This window comes from Lepisosteus oculatus, chromosome 2 (assembly GCF_040954835.1).
Source record: "Lepisosteus oculatus isolate fLepOcu1 chromosome 2, fLepOcu1.hap2, whole genome shotgun sequence".
NCBI lineage: Eukaryota > Metazoa > Chordata > Actinopteri > Semionotiformes > Lepisosteidae > Lepisosteus > Lepisosteus oculatus.
In genome coordinates this window covers 6311290-6331826 of record NC_090697.1, presented here as the reverse complement: position 1 = coordinate 6331826, position 20537 = coordinate 6311290, and the positions used below count along the sequence as shown (strand labels likewise).

General features: G+C 39.2%; 1 protein-coding gene across 1 annotated transcript in view; it reads right to left on the bottom strand.

Moving 5' to 3' along the window:
* The window catches only part of nt5dc1 (5'-nucleotidase domain containing 1), a 107886-nt gene that overhangs the window by 2292 nt on the left and 85057 nt on the right, over positions 1-20537 (bottom strand). Inside the window, exons 9-11 of the mRNA XM_069196271.1 lie at positions 19605-19726; positions 6999-7169; positions 1158-1326 (exon numbers count right to left, since the gene is read on the bottom strand). Of these exons, the coding sequence (XP_069052372.1) occupies positions 1158-1326; positions 6999-7169; positions 19605-19726 (462 nt within the window). The remainder of the gene's footprint in view (positions 1-1157; positions 1327-6998; positions 7170-19604; positions 19727-20537) is intronic.

The window sequence follows — 20537 nt, the reverse complement described above, 5'->3', positions numbered from 1 at the left end:
GTCTGCTTTACAGTGGTTCTATAAAGCAGTTGTAACCTGTTGTAAAAGCAGCTTAAACCCAGGGAGTATACAGTATGTTGAAGTCATAAAAGTCCAAGTATAAAAACACAAAAATACAGTGATTAAAAGTGTTAGTTACAGTAGTCATTTTCAGAGAACAATTACTTTGCACTGTTTCTACTTATAGAACAAAAATACAAGCCCACTGTACTGTATGTCAACTGGACCAATACTTTTCAAGATTCTCTTATTTTCTACCACATCAAGAAAATTCCCAGGACTTTACGTGATACATTATTTGACAACCTTTTAAAAAAAACGTATATGTTTATACATTTAACTTGTTAGACATTTTGCTAAAACAAAAGAACAAGAGAACCTTTCTCAAGGTTACAAGCAACAGTTCCACACCCAGAGTATTAACCCACAGCCTGTCCAAAACAGAATATTTCCAATATAGACGTCCAGGGCCCATTCTATCAAGGTTAAGTGAGTTTAGAAAGTCAGTTTATCTAAATATGTTTTTTAAAAGTAGTACCAGAAAGTCTAAATGTTTTCATGTATTCTTGTGTTGTGGACAACACATGTATCCAAAAGTAAAATTTCACATTTAGCTTGGGTAAAACGGGAAACATCTGTATCTAGAATTCTGGTTCTCTTCAAAAGGTCAAATTTCCGTTTATCAAGTAAAACTGTCTATGAGCTTTGCCACATACAGTACTGGCCATAATACACAGTTTAGATCTGTAATCAGCATATCAGTGTAAATCCAGACCAACAGAGTTTACTTTGTCACAAGTGGGTTTTACTCTGTTCCAAAAATGTTAAAAAGAACTTCTCATGAAGCTATAGTGAGGTTGTGAACGAAAACCCACCACTGCTCAGCTTAAGGAAAAATCTTTAAGCAAGCAGTTAACTTGTTCGTTATCCCACAGATCTCACGTTACCCTAAAAACATCTTCGCTCTGAACTTTATTGAACAGTCAGCCATAGTAGCACAAACACCGAGCGGCTCCCACAGGGGCTGAATTAGACAATTCCAGATGTGCTGTAATCAGGGCAGCCACGTGACGCACTCACCCATGACAACCCTCCCTCACTATGTGAGGAAACCACTGCCTGTCACACGGGGCAGCATACAAAGTCTCACTCTGTACCTGCTATAGCCTCCACACTGGGAATGGCCATGGTGCTGTAGGTGTTTATACTGTTGCAACACCATGTGACCTTCTGAGACTCCTCATCTTCTCCCAGGCCTGTATCCACATCGACAAAATACGAGCCCCATTGCTCCGATGCACAGGAAGGTTTCTTCATTCCGGGGCTCTGAAAGACATTCTAGACATTAATAAATTCTGCCTAAAATTAAATTAAACAGCTGTTGGGGTTACCTGTTTGACGGCTCACACAGAATGTTAAAGACATGTACAGCACATTTTGTACAACCTGTAGGCTTGTAGTGATGATTTTCTAATTAAGCCTCTACTTCAAACCCTCAACTGAAGATGAACCCTTAAATACTTTTGATATACATTTTGTTCTCATTTGTCCTTTTGGTTAGGACCTTGTATCCTTTTGATTCTTTAGTCCGTTTCAAGCGTGACAAATGGTGAAACTGACAAACCTTTACAGATCATTTCAACTTGTCCTTTGGATTTATCTGTATTCCTGCAGTAACTGCTTCTAGAATAAGCTTTGATCTTTATCTCTGTCATAATAATGGAAAAACAGAATCCGATTGAACAAATAACACACAAACCTTTTTATGTCTATATTGAACACAATATAGAAATATACCATGCCTTGTGCAAGGTGGCTTCACATTTTTTTAATTTGTGGAAGAGCAGTCCTGGTATGCAGGACTGCAGTAAATACTGTATTGTATACAGGAATGTTTTTTTAGATGCTTTTACAAGGATAGCCCACGCATGCGCAGTGGGATTCATAGTGGGTCACCAGCTTGAAGAGGGTCACAACAAACTATTAACCACTCATTATCCCACTCATGAATAAACAGTTATTATTTCTGAGCTTGATTGGTTATTTACATTAATGTCCCCACAGTAGTTTTTGTTCTGAGAAAAACAAGAAGAAATTTAGAAGCCTTAACATAGAATAAAATTACCCGGGTAGATGAGAATTTGAGTTTTACTTACAGAAAAAAAACCCACAGTAGGTCTCTTACAGTCCTATTCGATAGCCAGAAGGTAAAATCAGCTAATGTACTGATCACAAAGTTCATACAACCTTTAAAGAGAACACATCTGAAAATCATGCAGGACAGACAGTTAGAAGATTAGAATAATCCTTAATGTGCCTGAGCAATTAAAAGAGCTCATGACATTTAGGATACAGTACATGACCTAATGCTTTTCAGACAAAATGTGAGAGATTCTTGTGCTTTTGTAACTAGTGTTTTGATAGAATACAGTAGATACTGTTTAGGTTATCTGTTAAGAAAAGATGGAAAAATAAAAGTGAATTTTATTAATCACATTGTTATATAGACAGATATAAATCAGAGATTCAACTTAAAGCAATATAGTGCAGGAAAACCCCTCTTTTGCAGCTAGAGTGGCACAAACAATGTGACATCTGTTTACAAGATTTGTAAACTGTTTACTTAAAAATTGCTGTTTACTTCTAAACTTACACATACTGTACCATACCTATAGAAAGTCTGTACATGCTTTCCAAAGTAACACATTTGTGGTTTCTAGGTTTTCATTTGTAGTGACGTTTCCAGTTGTTTTTTATGTGGATTTTGTGTGTATTATAATGTTTTAATAAAGGTCAAATAAATTTTGATTTAATGTATCCTGATTTCAAACAGTTATGCCACAAAATGTGTTACTCTGGAAAAGGGTATGAAGACCATCTCTAGACACTGTTATTATTTGTTCATTTTACCAGGACATTATACAAAAAAGCAGAAGAACAAATTGAGAAGTTGTTCATTTCCAGTGATTGAAATTCAAATCCCCAATTTTCAGGGACAGTCATTGTATAAAGTACTTCCCAAAAAAAGAATATCCCAGAAATGATTGCTTGTTCATGAATTTTTCCTTTGCAGATTAGTTGAGTTCCTCTAATGAACCACAGGGCAGGTTAAATCAAAACCTTAACCCAATTACTTATCATAAATGACAAACCTGTACTTAAAAGTGGTTTGTTTTTAGTAAAAAAAAAACTTATTTCTTCTGCTCCCCCCACATAACAGTGTTGCTTGCAATTCACCGGTGGGGTGAAGTTCCAATTTAAATTTGCCCTTTATTTCTTCATTTCTTGTTACCATAATTACAATGGCATGTTTTGTCTGAGAAGGTTTGAGATGAATTGAAAAAACTCCAGTTTTACACAAACAGAAATGTTATATTAATAAATAGCTTCAAAAATGTTTTCTTTATTTTCAACCGATTTTGAAAGGGACATTTGTTTAGTGTTCAATATGCTACACTGTATTGTCAATTCTCAATGGGGGCATCCATAAAACAACACAAAGCTACCAGTAAACATAAATGTCTGCCAAACGGTTTCAAGTGCTGTAACCTTTTCTTTGTTCCTTTGCAAGGTCATACCTACACAGAGCACAAGAGAGACTTTTTGGATAGTGTAATATAGGTCAATGGAGTGTACTACAAATTGACCCTCAGAAAGCCTTTGTAGGCGACTAAGTAACTGCATAAAATTGCAGCCAGGTAAACGTGAGTCGCAAGCCTCACAGTGGAGCCTCATCTGTGCAAACAAAGCTCCTGGGTTTTGTCAAGCTCAAAAGAGAGACAGCAAAACATCTCACAGCAAAGATGATAGATATCATCCATAAATATTGACATGACAATATGGCACTGTTAGTCTCAGCAGGGAATACAAACACACGCAATGGGAGACCTACTCAGACGAGGTAGAGACAAGATGCACAGAAATGTGAAGGACTCCTGAGAAGAGGTTGACTTTGGGTGCCCTGGAGATATACTGTAGTGTACAGCTGTGCCTGAAATGCTACAGTGACAGTGTTCTGATTAGGATCTTTGAATATTTTCAAATTTTTTGCTTTTCATGTTGAAAGATAACTGCAAATATGAAATGGTGCATTTCTAACAATAACTGCATACAGAAAGTAATAGTCGCTATTCAGTAGTAGACCCTTTTAAATTATGAAGACGGACCAACCCAAGAATATGGAATAATTCAAAGTGGCTACAGGAGAGGCTTGGTGAAGCTCCCTAAATGTTCACACAGTTTGGAGAGCTTGTTGGGTTGCAGACTTCACGCACTTATTGCCTCAATGGGATAAGCAACCAAATGCTAACTTGGTGAGGTGAGTGTGCCCCAGTACATACTACTCACTTCAAATCACTGGGTTCAAACAAAATATGTTTTTGCTCCAAAATAATCAAATATAAACATGGAATTACACACAAATCTTATATTGCAATTGTCATTCATGTTAATCTCATGATTGCAAACACAAATTGTTTGACTGTAAAGAAAAAATAACAGTTTTGACTTTGTGGCCCTGATACTTCTGGAGGGTACTGTAAATGTTAACTGACCCAGAAAAAAGAAACATGAAAAATACATCTGAGAGACTGCGAATAAGATACAGTAGTTCCGTCCTTTTTTTTACATGTACTTTCATTTCAGTATTTGGATTTGGGACAATTATCTCCTTTCATAAAAGGAATAAACAAGACACTTGTAAGTCTTTCAGTGGGGTTTTCAGGGGGACCAAATGAGTTAAACAACTAGTCAATAATTACCGATTCTGCATGGACAAATGTAACTCTGTATTTGTGTGCTATCGGTATTTTTCAATTTGACAACACTAACATTATATATTTATGTAGTTTTTCTTTTTCCACAGAAATGACTTTTTTGTACACTTTTATTTTTGCATTTCCACATAAATTAAGAACAGACAATTCAGAATTGAATTCTGATTGTACTGTGCAAATTCCATTATTCTACAGTATGTATTTTAAGGGGGATGTTAAAGGTATAGGTCTGACATAAAAGTGACACGAAATTAAGGTTAAAAATGTCTTTGTGATGTGCATCTGGAATTAATATTTCCAACGGAATTCAGATTAACAGGGAATACAGAGAGTAGCCTTTATTCGGAAAACCTCCGGGGACGTTGCTGAGGAATACATTTCTATAACACATTACTCTGGCATGAGTCTGTGTTCTTGGTTTTTATTCTTTGTTTCACAGCACACCCTCCCCCTCTCCACAGGGCTGGCCCACATTTCAAACTGCAGGAAGGATATGTCAGTCACTACAGGATGGACAGATCCTGAAAAACGGCTCACTGAGTGATTCTTTGACTTCTTCTGCTAGCAGCTACTCCTTTCTGTAGAACAGCTGACTCATCTCAGAATCAGGCAACACATCCTGTGGACTAGTATCTTCCTTGTCATGATTTTTCATGCAAAATTGTTTCTTGTGAGGGCTGCAAATCATACAAGTGTCTAGGAATTCAGGACATCTACGATACAATAATTGATCTAATTGCTGTGGTTGTTTCGTGTTAAGAGGTCATAAAATTAAAAAAACAAAACATTTAAGGGTTTACCTGGCAGTTAGTGGGCTGGGACACAGATGATCAAAGGGGGTTTTCTGGTGACTAGCTCTGGTTTATCTTGATATAGAATGAATATTCAACTTTTGGTCACCATGATGTACTGTAGGAACACAGATTTAGCACTGGGTCATATTATTTTATTTTGGACGCAGGGTATTTCTCTTGCTGGCCTGTCAAGGTAATGCGAAGGATTTTAAGTTACAGGATTACCTTTCTTGTTTCTGGGTCTGAAGAACATAGGCTTCTGAGATGCACTGTTTTATTTTGTGTAGTTGTGTTATTGTTCATTGTTACTAAATATTTGTCTGTTCACATTTGCCTCTGATATATTACACTTTCACCAGAGCTGTGCCAGAGAATAAGGAACGCATGTGCTAGAATTCACATGCCTCAAATTATACCTACCCATCAGATTTAATTTATTAAATTTGCACCAGTTTATACAGCTGGGTGTTTTACTGGAATAGTTCCGATTAAAGTACCTTGTTCAAGGGCATAACTGCAGTGTCTCAGCTGGGATTGGAATCCACAACCTTAACGATTCCTTCCCACATCTGTCCAAGATATATACAGTAGATTTACACCCGGGGCGGGCTGGAGCTCTCCTCCCCTAGTCTTTTCGGAGACTGGTCACATTTGCAATCGGAGCTTAATCCTTAATGCCCAGTGCTTCCCAGGAACCTGCCACTCAGTAACCTTGATGAGCACCACTGCTCGGGCCTCAGTTATTGAGCTGCTCTTAGCCACGCTCTGTCCTGTCCTGTGAGTTCTGTGTTTCATTTGGGTCTTGCCTCCGGGCGATCCTGAGCAGTCCCGCTTCTGTCTGCAGTCCAGTCCTGCTTCCCTGGCGGTCTCCGCAATCCTGTTCCTGTTTTCCAGCCTGGTCCTGCTTCCTGTTCCCTGGTTATCTAGTCCAGTCCTGCATGTCTGCGCTGTCACCCGCCTGCATTGCTCCAGCTGCTGCTGTCCATTCTTCCGGGTCTGTCCTGGGTCCTCCGTCAGCCCTCGCCTTGGCGGCTTCGGGTGTTTTCATCAGACCTTTCCTTTCAGCTACATTATTGCCTCTTTCCAATAAACCAGCTTGTTTCATGTATATGGATCCTTTCATGACTCAAAGCGCCGCAGGCTATCTTCCGCCTGGCTGAGGCTTAACATAGACAATAACATCTCGCTTTTGGAAAAAAAAAAGTTTTTTCATTTGTTTCTTCCCTTAGTGTTAGCTTTTGAACCTACACCTAGTATTTCCATTTGGCTGCAATATAAAAGATCATGGAAGTACAGGTGACGACCTGTAAACTAACATGTAAACTACTACAATAGGTGCTTTGCCGCACTCACTCAGAAAGCTCTGGGTTTGTATAAGCGTTCAGGCGGAAGAGCTGCTGAAAGAAAACAGCTGCTAGAAAAGACTTACTTCATACTTTCCCTTCTTTTCCAAAGGCTCAGCTTCTGCGTCCTTACAGTTTGTGTCACTTTTCTGGACTCCTTCACCTTCCATCTCTTCCAAAATCATAACTGTTTCCCATTTTCCATAGCAACTGGCTGGGAAAATATCAGAGCGCATGCTGTCTCCAAAATACACCACCTGCAGGACGACAGACAAAAGACTTTAAGTGAAAATGAGTCGACAAGAATCCCATTACTGTGTGTTTGTAATGGAAACAGTAGAGAGATAAGATCACTTTATTAGCCATATACAATTTCTTGCATTAGGAATTTGTCTTTTCACATACCCCAGTTGCTCTCCATGAGACACACAGACAGGGAGAGAAGCTTGGGGTCAGAGTGCAGGGTCTGCCTGACATTGAACAGCGCCCCTAGAACATTTGGGGTGAAGGGCCTTGCTCAGGGGCCCAACGAAGTAGGATTCCTGTCGGCCACAGGATTTGAACTGGCAACCTTCAGGCCACAGGCACAGATCCTTAGCCACAGTGCCACCGCCCCTAGTGTTTTAGTGTTTTAAATCATTCTGTTATTTATTTACGTAGCAAACACACTATCCAAGCAATACTATTTACATTAACTACAGGTACAAAAGGAAACAACAGATATGATTTACAAGTAAGAGCGAAAACAATAAAGGATAGTACAATAATTATTGTATAGAAACTTGTATAGAACCAAAAGGAGAAATACATTTAGTAGCAAAAACCTTTAAAATGGCGAGCATATACGGATAGTATAGCTTCAAAGCAGTCATGAAGGCACCTGGTAGTTGTTTCTAGTGAATAAGTGCAAAAAATCAATTATGCAATGACACACATTCAGTGCAATACAATGTAAGAGTTAGTAAAGCATGTTGTTGAGAGCTGAGTGTACACAGGCGCTGTCTAAATACTGTAGATGTGTCTTGAGGAGGTGCTGAAAGGTGGTCAGGCACTGAGCACTTCTGTTCTGAGCAGGGAGGGTGCAACATGAATGGGCTCTGGTTGTGGTCTGGAGAGAGGGGTGTGTGTGGGGGGTTACAGTCTGAGCAGGAAGGGCAAGAGGAAGCAGAGGGAGCCATAAGAGACTAAAGATGGGCAGGAGCCGAGTGGCTGAGGGAGTGAGTGGAGGGGCTGGGGTACTGGTGTAATATAAGAAAACTGAAGAGGAGGAACACATTGTGCGGTGCAGAGTTATAGAAGGATACCAGTGACAGGGAGTCTGGCCAAGTGCAAGTGTATATCCAGGATATGCAATATATATGCAATATCCTGGATCTAAGAAGCATGGGCTAGAGTACAGGCTATTTTTTAGCATGAATACACGCTCATTAACCCTTTATATAGCATTGCAATGGTATAGTAAATTTACCTATTTCTTTGTGCTCAAAAATCATTGTCTTTTGTTTCACTGTAAGCTGAATGGCTACAATAGTTTTAAACACTGCCTATATTTTTGGCTATTATGGGCATTCTAACTACTCCTTTACATTTTGAAAATGATTGTTTATTATCATTTGTAAGTGCGGGGTGCTGACCATCACTTTGTATGAACTGTTCTTCCAACTATAATTTCTCTAACCACTTAGGCATCTGAGATTATAGTTCTAAACTAAAACAAAATATGCAACATTTCAACATTTTCAAATGCCACATGTAATAATCTATTGTTCTGGTTTGGACACCCACAATAAATATGATCACATAAAACGAGGTCTGCTATCCAGTTTACATGAATTACACTGTTCATCTGTGTCATATGGCCAGGGCAATTCCCTAAATGAAAAACACAATCACATAAGAAAGGTTACATATGTGAGGAGGCCATTTGGCCCACTTGTTGTTAGAAGCCGACTGATCCAAGATCTCATTTCCTAAAATGAAGCCACAGCACTGACTTTAAAATCATGGTTGGGTAGCTCCTTCCAGACACCCATAAAACTGTGCATAAAAGTGCTTCTTGTTCTCAGGAGGCAGTTTAACATTCAGTTTGATGACTTTTGACACCTTGCAAACTAAATTGTCTCTTATATTGTGTTTTATCAGAGAACAAAAACAAAAAAAGTACAAATAAAAAGCCAGATTTGCTTTTAGATGTCAGACCACAATGGAAAATAAACCCTGGTCCAGATAAGCACAGACTGAGTAGAATGATAAGAAACCTGTTCCTTTCAGATTCATGAGTTTTTCAACTCAGTAGATTAAAAATTTAAAAAGAAATATGTCGATTATTAATGTTTACAATTAAATGAACTCTGCTTCATTTTATTCTTAACAAAAAGCACATTTAAAAAAGCAAGACATTTTAAAACTGGATGCCATCCACTTAAAAATGACGAAAACGCAAGCTAACACGTTATCTGCATTGCCGCAAAATGTTTTATCCTTGCGGGAACAAAACCTAGTATTGATCAAATCACAATAACTAATTCTTTCAACCGGGCACCTGACCTTTAATTAAAAAGCAAAAGTTACTGCAACAGTCCTGCAAACTGAGCTTTTTTGTGCTGGAGAGGTACATTTGAACTTTCCCACGTGGAATTCAGGGGGTGGGGGATGGCACGTTGCTGTAAAGCAGGCAGTATGAACGCTCAGAGGAAGCCATGTGTTTCTGCCAGTAGGCAGGTCTGGAATTCCACCCCTTGGCCTTTTAAAGCTGCTTCTCGGTAACAAACCTTTCCAAGTGTGTGATGAAGTGCAGAGGCTTTCTGGCATTGCTGTTACTTTTAAGTATAAAAATGAAATAGCAACCGATGGAATTATTTAACAATTTCCTGCTTCCAGAGAATTGTTCTGCTCATTTCCATAAAGGAGGAAAGCAACGGTTGCAACACTTCTCGACGTCTCTAGTTCTTAAGTTTCATAACCTCTTACCAGAACCAGAATTAAGACTGATTGATTGGTCTAGTGTGGCCATCAGTGAGCTCTGAGTTCTTCGGTGAGGCAAGGGAAAACAGTGCATGATTTATGCAATCTTAAAACATGAATATCTAAAGAACAAATAATTAAAACAAGAAAAATGCATAAAAAGATATTAAGACTCAGAATGGGAGACAGTGCTAAATGACAGTGACAGTACACACCTGTCGAAGGCTACGCGGCCAAATCATTCTGTCTCTTTTAACTTTTACCTAGTTCCTTTGCAGCCTACGCATGCTGATGAAGCTCCCTATTTGGACAGTGCTAAATGGCAACATGGGGTGTATGATAAGATACTCAGGACAATGCAACACTTCCAGATTTTATTGACTGAAGGAGAGGATTCCTCATTGGAATATTTGTGTGAATGTCGGCTCACACCCCCACTCTCCATGCAGTCTGATAAACCCACTGGGGGGGTCTGTACGCGGTATGGCTGGCTGTCAGTACCCTCTGCTTCCAGTTCTCAGGCAACTGCCTAGTTTGTCTCTGTGGGATTTAAGTTCCGAGTGGACCCGTGCTCAGTGCTCCGTCATTGGGTTTTTCCCCGAGAGTCCCATTTGCGCTGCTCTTGCTTCGCTTTCGTGCCTTCTCTAGCTTGCTGTGTACCAACCCCTCACTTTGTCTCCCAACCAAGTTCCTGGATCCTCTCCTGGATTGTTTGCTCCACGACTGCCCCGCTACGAACTTCGCCCATCTTACTCTTTGTTGCGGAAAACTCCTAAGGATTGTGGTGCGTATCTGCAGCTGAGGAAACATGCCTCTTCATGCAACGTTATGGGAAATTCCAAACTTTTACACTAGTCTAACTGTAAAAATGAAATAAGCCTGACTGCATGACTACCCAATGAGACCTAAATTCCTTTTTTAATAGAGGGAATACTGGCTGAATTTAACCGCAGATTCATATCATCAGTCTTGTGCGAAAGCATAAGCTTATTTTGCGTCTAAATGGTCTTTGAGCCACACACCCGCTACACAAATTGACACAGGCAGCTCCCCTGAACAGCTGCTCCTTTACACTCGGTCATCCTCGCACAGCCGTGTTCCAGTCATGACCTTTAAAATGGGTGCACTTTTGCTCGGCCCCTGCCTGGATTCAATCACTGCCGAGAATATACTTACAATAAATACAGCATCACTCCCTAGCCTCCACTCCAACCAAATACTGACATAGCGCCCTGTTAAAGCATTTTTTCTATACCTCTAAGGGTTTCCTGGTTTTGCACATGCTACAGGTAGAATCTGCAAGGAGACCACCATAGATGTTTTTTCTCCTAAGTACATTTCAAGTTACTGTAACTCCTTAAATTAGTCTTGAAGAATCACCAATCTACCCTTGCCACTATCACTATCTGCCGCGGCCGGCAGAGGAATCCTACTTCGTTGGGCCCCTGAGCAAGGCCCTTAACCCCAGCTGCTCCAGGGGCGCCGTATAAATGGCTGACCCTGCGCTCTGACCCCAAGCTTCTCTCTCCCTGTCTGTGTGTCTCATGGAGAGCAAGCTGGGGTATGAGAAAAACACAATTTCCTTATGCAAGATATTGTATATGGCCAATAAAGCGATCTTATCTTATCATTTGTTCCAACATGGAGCATAACATCCTGGCTGTAGCTAGAAGCTTGATCAGGGAAGACTGTATCCTTGGCATCAGGCAAGCGACACATTATAAATCTCTCTATGACTCAAACACACTCTAATAATTGACACCCCCATTATCACTATCTCCTGTTTACCGAGAGCTTCCGGATGCTCTGGGGCCTGTCAGTCCTCCTGTTTTCCCACACTGTAAGTACCCAGTCTCCCGTAAGGCCAGGAAGTGTTCGAAGAGATTGGATCTGGGAATGCTGACCCTCTACAGTGTGGACGCCCATCCATGAAGCTGAAGCCTACGGTCACCCAGATACCTCTCCCCCTCTAAAGCCTCCTGCCCTCTGCTTGTGGTATGTACATAATGTCCCAATCCCTACAGACCATGCCAGCACGTTTCTGCTGAATTTACAAACCTTGCAAACCTGCTAAATAAGTTTTATAGGAGAGGTCAGCAAGCTGGGCCTGAAGCCCATGAACTTTGGACAGAAAGTCAAAACCTGCAGATTGCTATCTACAGTAGAACTCAATCATTCTACCAACAATGCCCACACACTGCTGTGTCCTTTCACCTTTTTAATAAATACCCTTCGTAATGGAGTCCAACCATCCAAAACAAGAGTAATAGAGTTTTAATATATCTTAATTTATTTTTACATTAAATGTTTAATTGATGAGATTGGAAAAAAATATATAAAAATAGCATACAGTATATGATGAATGCAGAAACAAAACCAGTACTTAAAGAACTGTAGAGTATACCTGGAAAATACAGTCCTTATTAGGAGCTTGATTATGAAGGGATATCACACTTCCTGGTGCTAGAAGAGAAACTTCTAACAATCATTAGTTTACCACTAATGCAGAAAATGAGACACTTATTTCCACCAGAGAGCCTTACATTGAATTCATCCGAAGAGGCTATTGAGTAAAAGCAAGCAGGAAAGATATTCCAAACTAAAAAGACATTATACAGTATGACTGCAGCATAGATTTGAACTACCATACAGGGGGACACATGTGCTTTTCTTAAAAGACAGTTCTCTAGTCTTCATGTTGGTTTAGGCCAACTGACTCCAAATGCCAATACCAAAAGGAAGAGCAAAGGTTTAGTCCAACTGCATATTCATAGCTCTTTTATATGCACAGCCAATTTAACAGGAAACATCTGACCAATAAAAACATACCTGCAGCCAATTTTCCCAATACTTTTACTCACCTGAAATGACCTGTGAAAAGTGCTGTAATTCTAAGACGGCACAACATATAAACACAGAAATATTCTAAAGTTAAAGTTTTTTCAGAAATTCTAAAATAAAAGGTTTTTACTTCATATTCATTTTTCCATCTCAAATCCAAATTGTTTGAGTATACAACAAAAATAGCAATTTTGACTTCACTGTCCAGATACCTATCTACTGTATATATACTATTATATATAATAGCACATTACATATATACATTATACACATACTGTAATATACATTTTACGTTATATAAATTATACATATAGAGTATTTACTATTTTAATTCCGAAATGACTTGACACATTTGATCGAAGCAAGCTTAAATAACAGAATCTAAACCTCACAATAAAATAAGTCAAAAGTGAGCAACTAGTTAAAATAAAATAATAATCATAAAACATACAAACATAAATTGACTAAAACAACAAAGGAAAAATTGGAAGAAAGTATTTAATACACAGATGGTGATTGTATTATAGCTTCATGTTAATAAAAAAACTTTATAACTTATGCAGTCAAACCCAAAGCCTTGAATAAATCGAAGAATGCTGCACTGAGCTTGACTGCTTCTCTCTTCCACCACAATCGCTTCTCACTGCCTTTATGTCTGGATATACTGTAGACACAGCAGGAAGCCGCCCCCCAGAGGAACAAGTCAGAGAAAGCACATTCTCCCCAGCCCCCTTCAAGCCAACTCTGGTCTGATCCCTGGCTCACTGCTGGAGTGTACTCTACTCTGAGCACTCCATGATGTCCAAGACATGTGGTCTTATTTGTGTGCTTCTTTCACAATTACTGCTGATGCACCCCTTGTCCAAACATACTGAGTACATGAAGAAAACAGAAGACAGTCTGTTCCGAGAACAGAGAAAGTCTGAACAGAGAAATGTGTTCCCCACTGTCTGTGGCCCCTTAAAAGATTGGTAAGAGAAATGAAAAGAAGCAATATAAAAAGTCTAGATACACACTCTATACTCTAAAACATATTTAATTTAACAAACTTACTGTTACAGTAACGAATACATTAATCAGGACGTAACATTCTAACATAAGAATCCAGTTACAGTTCCCCAACCATTCACGTTCTATGTGAAAAGAGACATACCCTTTGCTTGGAATTATACTGTAGACGGAGACTGTCATATCTAATTGGAATTTTTAACTTGAAAAGCTTAAAATTTTTAACTTAAAGCTTCCTTTTCTAAAAGCGATGGACTTTTTTGCCTGCCCGCTTTCTCAACGAACCACAACATTTACACTATATGTTTGCATTGACTAACACAGAGGACAGCTTTTTTTAAACCAGTGCAATAGTGGTTACACGAATTCATTTTACATTTTTTTCCCCACTTCGGATTATTCGCACTTTCGGATATTAAAACAGAGAACATGGCAGGAGCCAATAATGACAACATGTGACAAGCATCCAGCAAAGTTTGTTTTTTACATTCATACCTAACATCATCTTAAAAGAATGACCTAAATGCCTCAATCAGTACTGATACTCGCTTGTTGTGCAGCTCAATCGACGAATCTGCAGGGCTGTCAGAAATGATAAGACAAATGACTGGAAGCCACAGGCGTTGTGTGGAGTGAAGACATCCAGGGTATCACTCTTGTCCCTCAAAAGCATAACCCATAGGACTTGATGGGTTGTGGTTTTGAGGTATTTGACTTTTGTAATCGGTGCTAACTTTTTTACAAGATACTGTAAAGCTCAAAGCTAGGTTTCAAATGACAAAGGCTGGGCATGTTGGGATGAGTCTGTTCCTTGCTCTTCTCTGAGGGGAAAAACCATTTAAAAAGCAAACCGTGTTAAATTACTGGCGACTGCAAATCTAGGAAAGAACATCCCTGAGGACAATATAGATTTTAATAGCACTGCTGTCGAGATGGTGATGGCTGTGGGAAATGACACAGCACACTTTGTTGGGTACAGTCAAATACACAGTAACACAGACCACAGGCCTTAACATTATGAGAATAAAGCGATGGACAGTGAGTTATCCTGATCCAGATGGGACAAAGCCCCGCGTTTGTAACCTTATGTTTTTATGAAACAGAGAAGTTGGAATATTCTGTTGTAGTACCAAGAAATAATATGCCCTGCTTCTCAAAATTATATGAATACGCAGTTCCTGATGTAAAAAGACTGTTTAAATATTGTGTAATGGGTTGTGGTACAGTTAATCTTTTAAAAGTCTTATCTCTGTTTATACAAGACGATGCTGATCATTTTGAAGATTTCAACATGAAGTTCACTTTTTACCATAATAAACAAGGATGACGGTCTAAACAGAAACTATCCTACAAAGCCCAGGAGCGGACATATGGAAAAATATTTACATCTTGACTTTGTTGCCACCAAGAGATAAGTAAGGCGTGTGCATGACAAATCATTTTCTGGCCACAACACGATAAATCATGTGAAAAAAGCAGTTGTCTTATGGCTACAACAGAAATATCTGAAGCTTATGCCCTGAGACACAAACCACAAAGGAACATGATTAATTCCATCTGGACACAGCCTCTTCAAACTTCGTACAAATCCATGACAAAGCTCACACATTTTTAACTTGTGAAGAAAATACATTTTCTGGGGCTGTTTTTTTTCTGTATTCACAATAAATGCAATTATGTTTTGGAATAAAACTCTGACAGTATGAATGGTTCCATTTACTGAGACTGTATATACAGCCACACCTTTCCATTTCATCCTCCAGCACAAGACAGTCCAATCCTTGTCCTAAAGGGACAGCCTGTCTGTAGGTTTGCAGAAGGTCCTAGAGTAGTAAAGCAGCGGCACCCAAAGAGCTCAGAAAAGCTGTTGAATTCGTCCAATTCAGACAGTAATGAGTTGATTCGTAAGCCATCACCTGGACTGAAAACGTGTTGGCACACTGACACTTCGAGATCAGATTGAAGACTCCTGGTCGTAGCATGGTGGTTCCCAATTTTGGTCATGGCAGAGCTCTGAAACTCCAGTGCAAACTGACTTCACTTAATTGATTCATAGATCTGCACGTTTGCATGTTTAGAGTTTTATTTAACTGGTTTCTTTGGTCAGTCCTGCATTAAACATGCCCTACTTCAACAGTTACTTCCTTCCAACAACTTTACCATACAGGACTTTACACAGCCTTCTCTCAATTTGCTTGCTATTACATTTAATTCTTCCGCAGAGATCTAAGCGGTTATATTTCGGGCCATGCAGCTTTTTCTGAAACTAAGTAATTGGCACAGGGCTCCAATGTCCCATTTGGTTAAGAGTTAAAATAAAATTGACAAATAGAAACTATAAACGATCGGCCTGTGATTAAGAATTTGACAGAAGAGGCAGTGTTCCTCCAGGATGAGGCTGAGAACAACCCCTCTTCATTTATGACAGAGTTTAGACAACAGTACTGGAATTTTGAGTTGGTTTTGTTTACAACTGTGGTTTGCCACAGGCAGTTCATTTTTTTTTTAGTGCTGGAATGGTATTAAAAAACAAACGCAAATGCTTAACTCCCTCTGGAGTTCCTAACTAGGATCTAGTATTTCTGTAGGTTTTGTGTAAATAGACAGAGGGTTAATCCCTTTGCTAACCTAAAGCAACATTTAAACAGTTTTACTTGATCTGTATGAGGTCTTTTTTTCCTTATACCTTTAGACTACAGATACCTTTACAATTTTTGGTTCTCTTTTATCTATTTTTGGCTTCTAAACTATTGGTCTCAAAACACCAGACCAGTCTTAAATAAAAGACCAAACTCAGATACAGTGCAAAAGGAGACAGCTGTACTTAATTTGTTTGATGTAAACTACAAATTCCAATCCCAATATCCCTATAGATCTAGGACTACAAATTATTATCATGATAAAGCTTCCAACACCTTTGACCTATAGTACAACCCTTCTACTATCTTGCCTCATTTTCTATCACAGTCCTTAAAATTATGTCCCAAAAGGAAAAGAGATCAGCTTTACAGCTGTGTAGTTCCACTCTAATGCAGAGAATAAGACTAGATAATTATCTTTAGATATCCAAATCCTGGTCAAGCACAAAAATAAGTAGTCTTCAGGGGTGTTTGTTTATATGGGCATTGCAGGGGAAATATTTACATTTCATAACTGAATAGCCAATAGTAGCTTCTGTATCTATACTTATCTATTGGCAACATAAGCAATACGAATGAGATAATTGTGTCAAGGTTATGGTATTCTGATCCATTGAGCACAAATCGATGATGTCACGGCAAAGATAATACTTAGGAGTAAGCTGTACAGTAGGCTCATGTTTTATTTATGAGTAACACTTAACAAATGACTGACAACCACCTTCCGAAAGAAAGATAGTTGTTGCCTGTTGTCGTTAAAAAAACCCAACTAAAACATGCCTAACTTATTTAATTCACATTCAAATGTAAAAGTACTAAAAACTAAGAGAACTAAAAACATTACAGCTGAAAGCCAACTCAAGAGAGTTCACTGAAGCTTGTTCAAGTGCAGGCCAGCTCTGCTTTTCATGTAGCATTTTTAGACATGTCAGCAAACACTGACCGCATTCACTGGCTAAGAAAATATGTGGATAGCAAATTTCCCTAGGTGCCCTTTAAGTGACGTCTTTATTTACAGGCCCTTAAGCTGCTGTGTGGATTCTGTGCTTCATCACACAGTCCAACAGCCAGCCAACAGCCTAAAGTCTGACTCTACGTCTGCCAGATACAGAAAAGTTAAAGTGCTCTTTACCTTTGCCATCTCTGCACCCCTTCAGTATTTCTCTTCTCTTATGCCAAGGATAAAAGGTGTGCAAAAATTCAGAGCAGCATACATACAATACAGAACATACTATGCTACATATTAGAGAATACCCCTAATCATAGGTCACTCCATATTCAGCAACGATTACAGCTACAATATTTAGCGGTTTCAGTTCCACTAGATGAACGTGTCTATGGAGATATGGGACCGCTTTGCCAACAGTAGTTAGTGCAGCTCATTGTGAGATGTGGACAGTGGATGAGCAGTTTTTTTTTGTTAACTTTAGCTGTGCTTCCAAGCAGGTGCTTTCTGTCTGGTAGTCACTGCACTGGAAACCCTTGAGGGTGTCGGAACTGAAACACCAACCTGGACTGCACAGCACACTGCTGAAACTGTATTTGAGCCTAAATGATAAAGTTGGATTTTTACAAGGAACTATCATTTAACTGCACTATCATATAACATTGCTAACTGTGTATGAAAAAAAAACATTAATCAGGGTGGTGTAGTAGCATGGAGGCTAGCACTGTTAACTTCTGAGCTCTTGGGCTCTAGGCTGAACCATGGACTTGGCACTAGAGCCCATGAAAAAAAGCCTTCGCAGATGTGCATATAGTTCACAAAGGTGTAATTCATCACAGTGTTGCGAGTGTGAATGTCCTCTGAGTCACACGAACCACGAGTAGGACTCTTCCATAATTAGTACAGCATAGAGAGCAAATACTACTGTTGTAGAATGTCTTAGTCTTTATGTTTTTAAATACTTCACACCTGTAACTAGTTACCCTTTCTAAGTTGTATTTGTCTGATGCTTTTCATGAAACAGGGCCCTTTAGTGTAAATGTGGAGTTAGGTCTCTCAATCCTTTTCTTTGTTTGCAAAAGAACAAGTGAATGTTAATCTCAAAAGTAGAGAGAAGAAAGACAACATTTCGATGGTTGAGCCTTCAGTCTTCTGGGTTTGACATGCCTGCCAGCTGAAGAAGGCAGAAGTGCTCAACTGTAGTGTTCTTTCTTTTGACTTTTCAGTTCAGGTCAGTTTATTGTCATACGCACAACGAAAAGCTTATTTGCAGGTATGCTCCGATACAGAGACATTAAGGAAACACCAAAAAGCTAAACACAGAACAGTGGCAGCAGCAATAAGTTAAATAACACACAGCTAAGAACAAAACCATCAGTGGGAGCTGAAGTTAATTTCAGCGTGGAATTTAAATTTAAAAAGGAATTAACCTTTAAATTAATTTTGCAAGCCGGTGTAGGCCGGTGCAGATCCCCCTTTGAATTGGAATCTCTGTTTATTCAACACATGTCATTTAATATCAAGGGTATGTACAGTATCACTTCCATATTTTGGATTGCATTACAATATCTGAGTATTGAAAGTGCCTGCTTTTAACAAAAAGGAAAGATTTTCTTTCATGTATTTTTGTTGTTTTGTTATACAGCTATGGCAAGGTATGAAATGGTTGACTGTTGCCTAGTATCTATTTTACTCCTGATTGAGGGGCAACACCGAACCCTAAATCTGCTCCAGGCTGGAGTCAGCTTGAGAGAGAGTTCCAGGAGAACCCTTGAGCACAGGGAGGAAGGCGGGACTACAACATGGATGGAGACGCCAGTCTATCGCAGGTCTTAAACGGCACATTTAGGGTCACCTGTTAATCAAGCCAGTGCGACTTTGGAGAAGGAAACTGGCAGAAGAAGTGAAAACACAGGCGAACGCAGGGGACCATTCAAACTCCAAATAGAAAGTGCTACAGTGTAGAATCGAACCAGGATGGACAGTGGGGCTGCAGGGCGACCCTCCACTCTACCGTGTCACCCAACAAGATTTAATATACACAGACAAACTTCACCTCAAACACACTGATGAGTCAATTAAAAGGTCAGCTAAATTTGGCATTACTTTGTGGAGATATACGAAGTGCTTTTTGCCAACTAATGAAATTAAAGAAACTCTCCAGCCAATGAAAAATGCACCACATCAAAAGGCACACTTCTAAAAAGCAGTGAGGAACAAATGTTTGGCTTTTCACTATGAGCCACAGATTTGGGGGATAACTGGCAGTTGAAAAATAGTCTTTCGTTCTGTACCTTTGGCTCCGATTTTCCTGTCATTGTCTTCAGCAGTTCATGGAGATGAGGCCAGTTCCCTTGCGAGTACCAGCCGGGCTTGTCCAGCGCTGGAAGGCCCTCACTGTCCTCCTCGTCATCCACTGCCACCAGAGAACAAACAAGGCGACATTTAACAGGAGGTAAAACTAAGACAAATGGAGGGGTTGCGTTTGTAAAACAATTAATCTAAAAAATATCACGTACTCCAGTGAAAACCAACAAATCTCTTTAAATCACTTAACTTATAAAGTTAAAAAACGACTGAAACCGCAATCTGTGTATGTACTCATTTGTTCCTAAAGTAGTCTTTAAAGCAGTATTTAAAATGACTATTATATATTTGACAAAAAATAGCTGCAGTTAGTCTGTATTTATTAATAGCAATTACTTTGGAACATTCATTAATCTTATTTGACTATTAGATAACATTGACAGTGTTAAATGCCAGCTGGATTCCTCATGATGTGTAAGATTTTCATGAAGTGGGAAATGAGAGATGGGACTCATCATAAAATGGTGAAATTTGTTTTACATTATTTACAGGATAAAATACTCAAAAGGCCCAAAGCATATCATCAAAAGAACTTGAGGTTCACAAAAATAAAAGTGTGTAAATTTCAATTAAAGGGGAAGGCTAATTAAAAAAAAGTCCCAAAAGTTAGTGAGAGCATTTGACTTCAAATTCCCAAATTTAAATGAAATAAAGCTGAACCCCTTTCCACCCTCACAAATAACCCCAACCAAGTGCAGACCAAGATGAGTTTAGAGCTCAATGGCATATTCACACCAGTCCCATTCTGATGAGAGATGAGTTCAGTCATAATCCCAAAGATGAGAACTTTTCAGCATTGGTTTCTCAGCCAAACAGACCCAGATGTCTTAAACTGGGGCACTTTACATCCATAGCAGGAT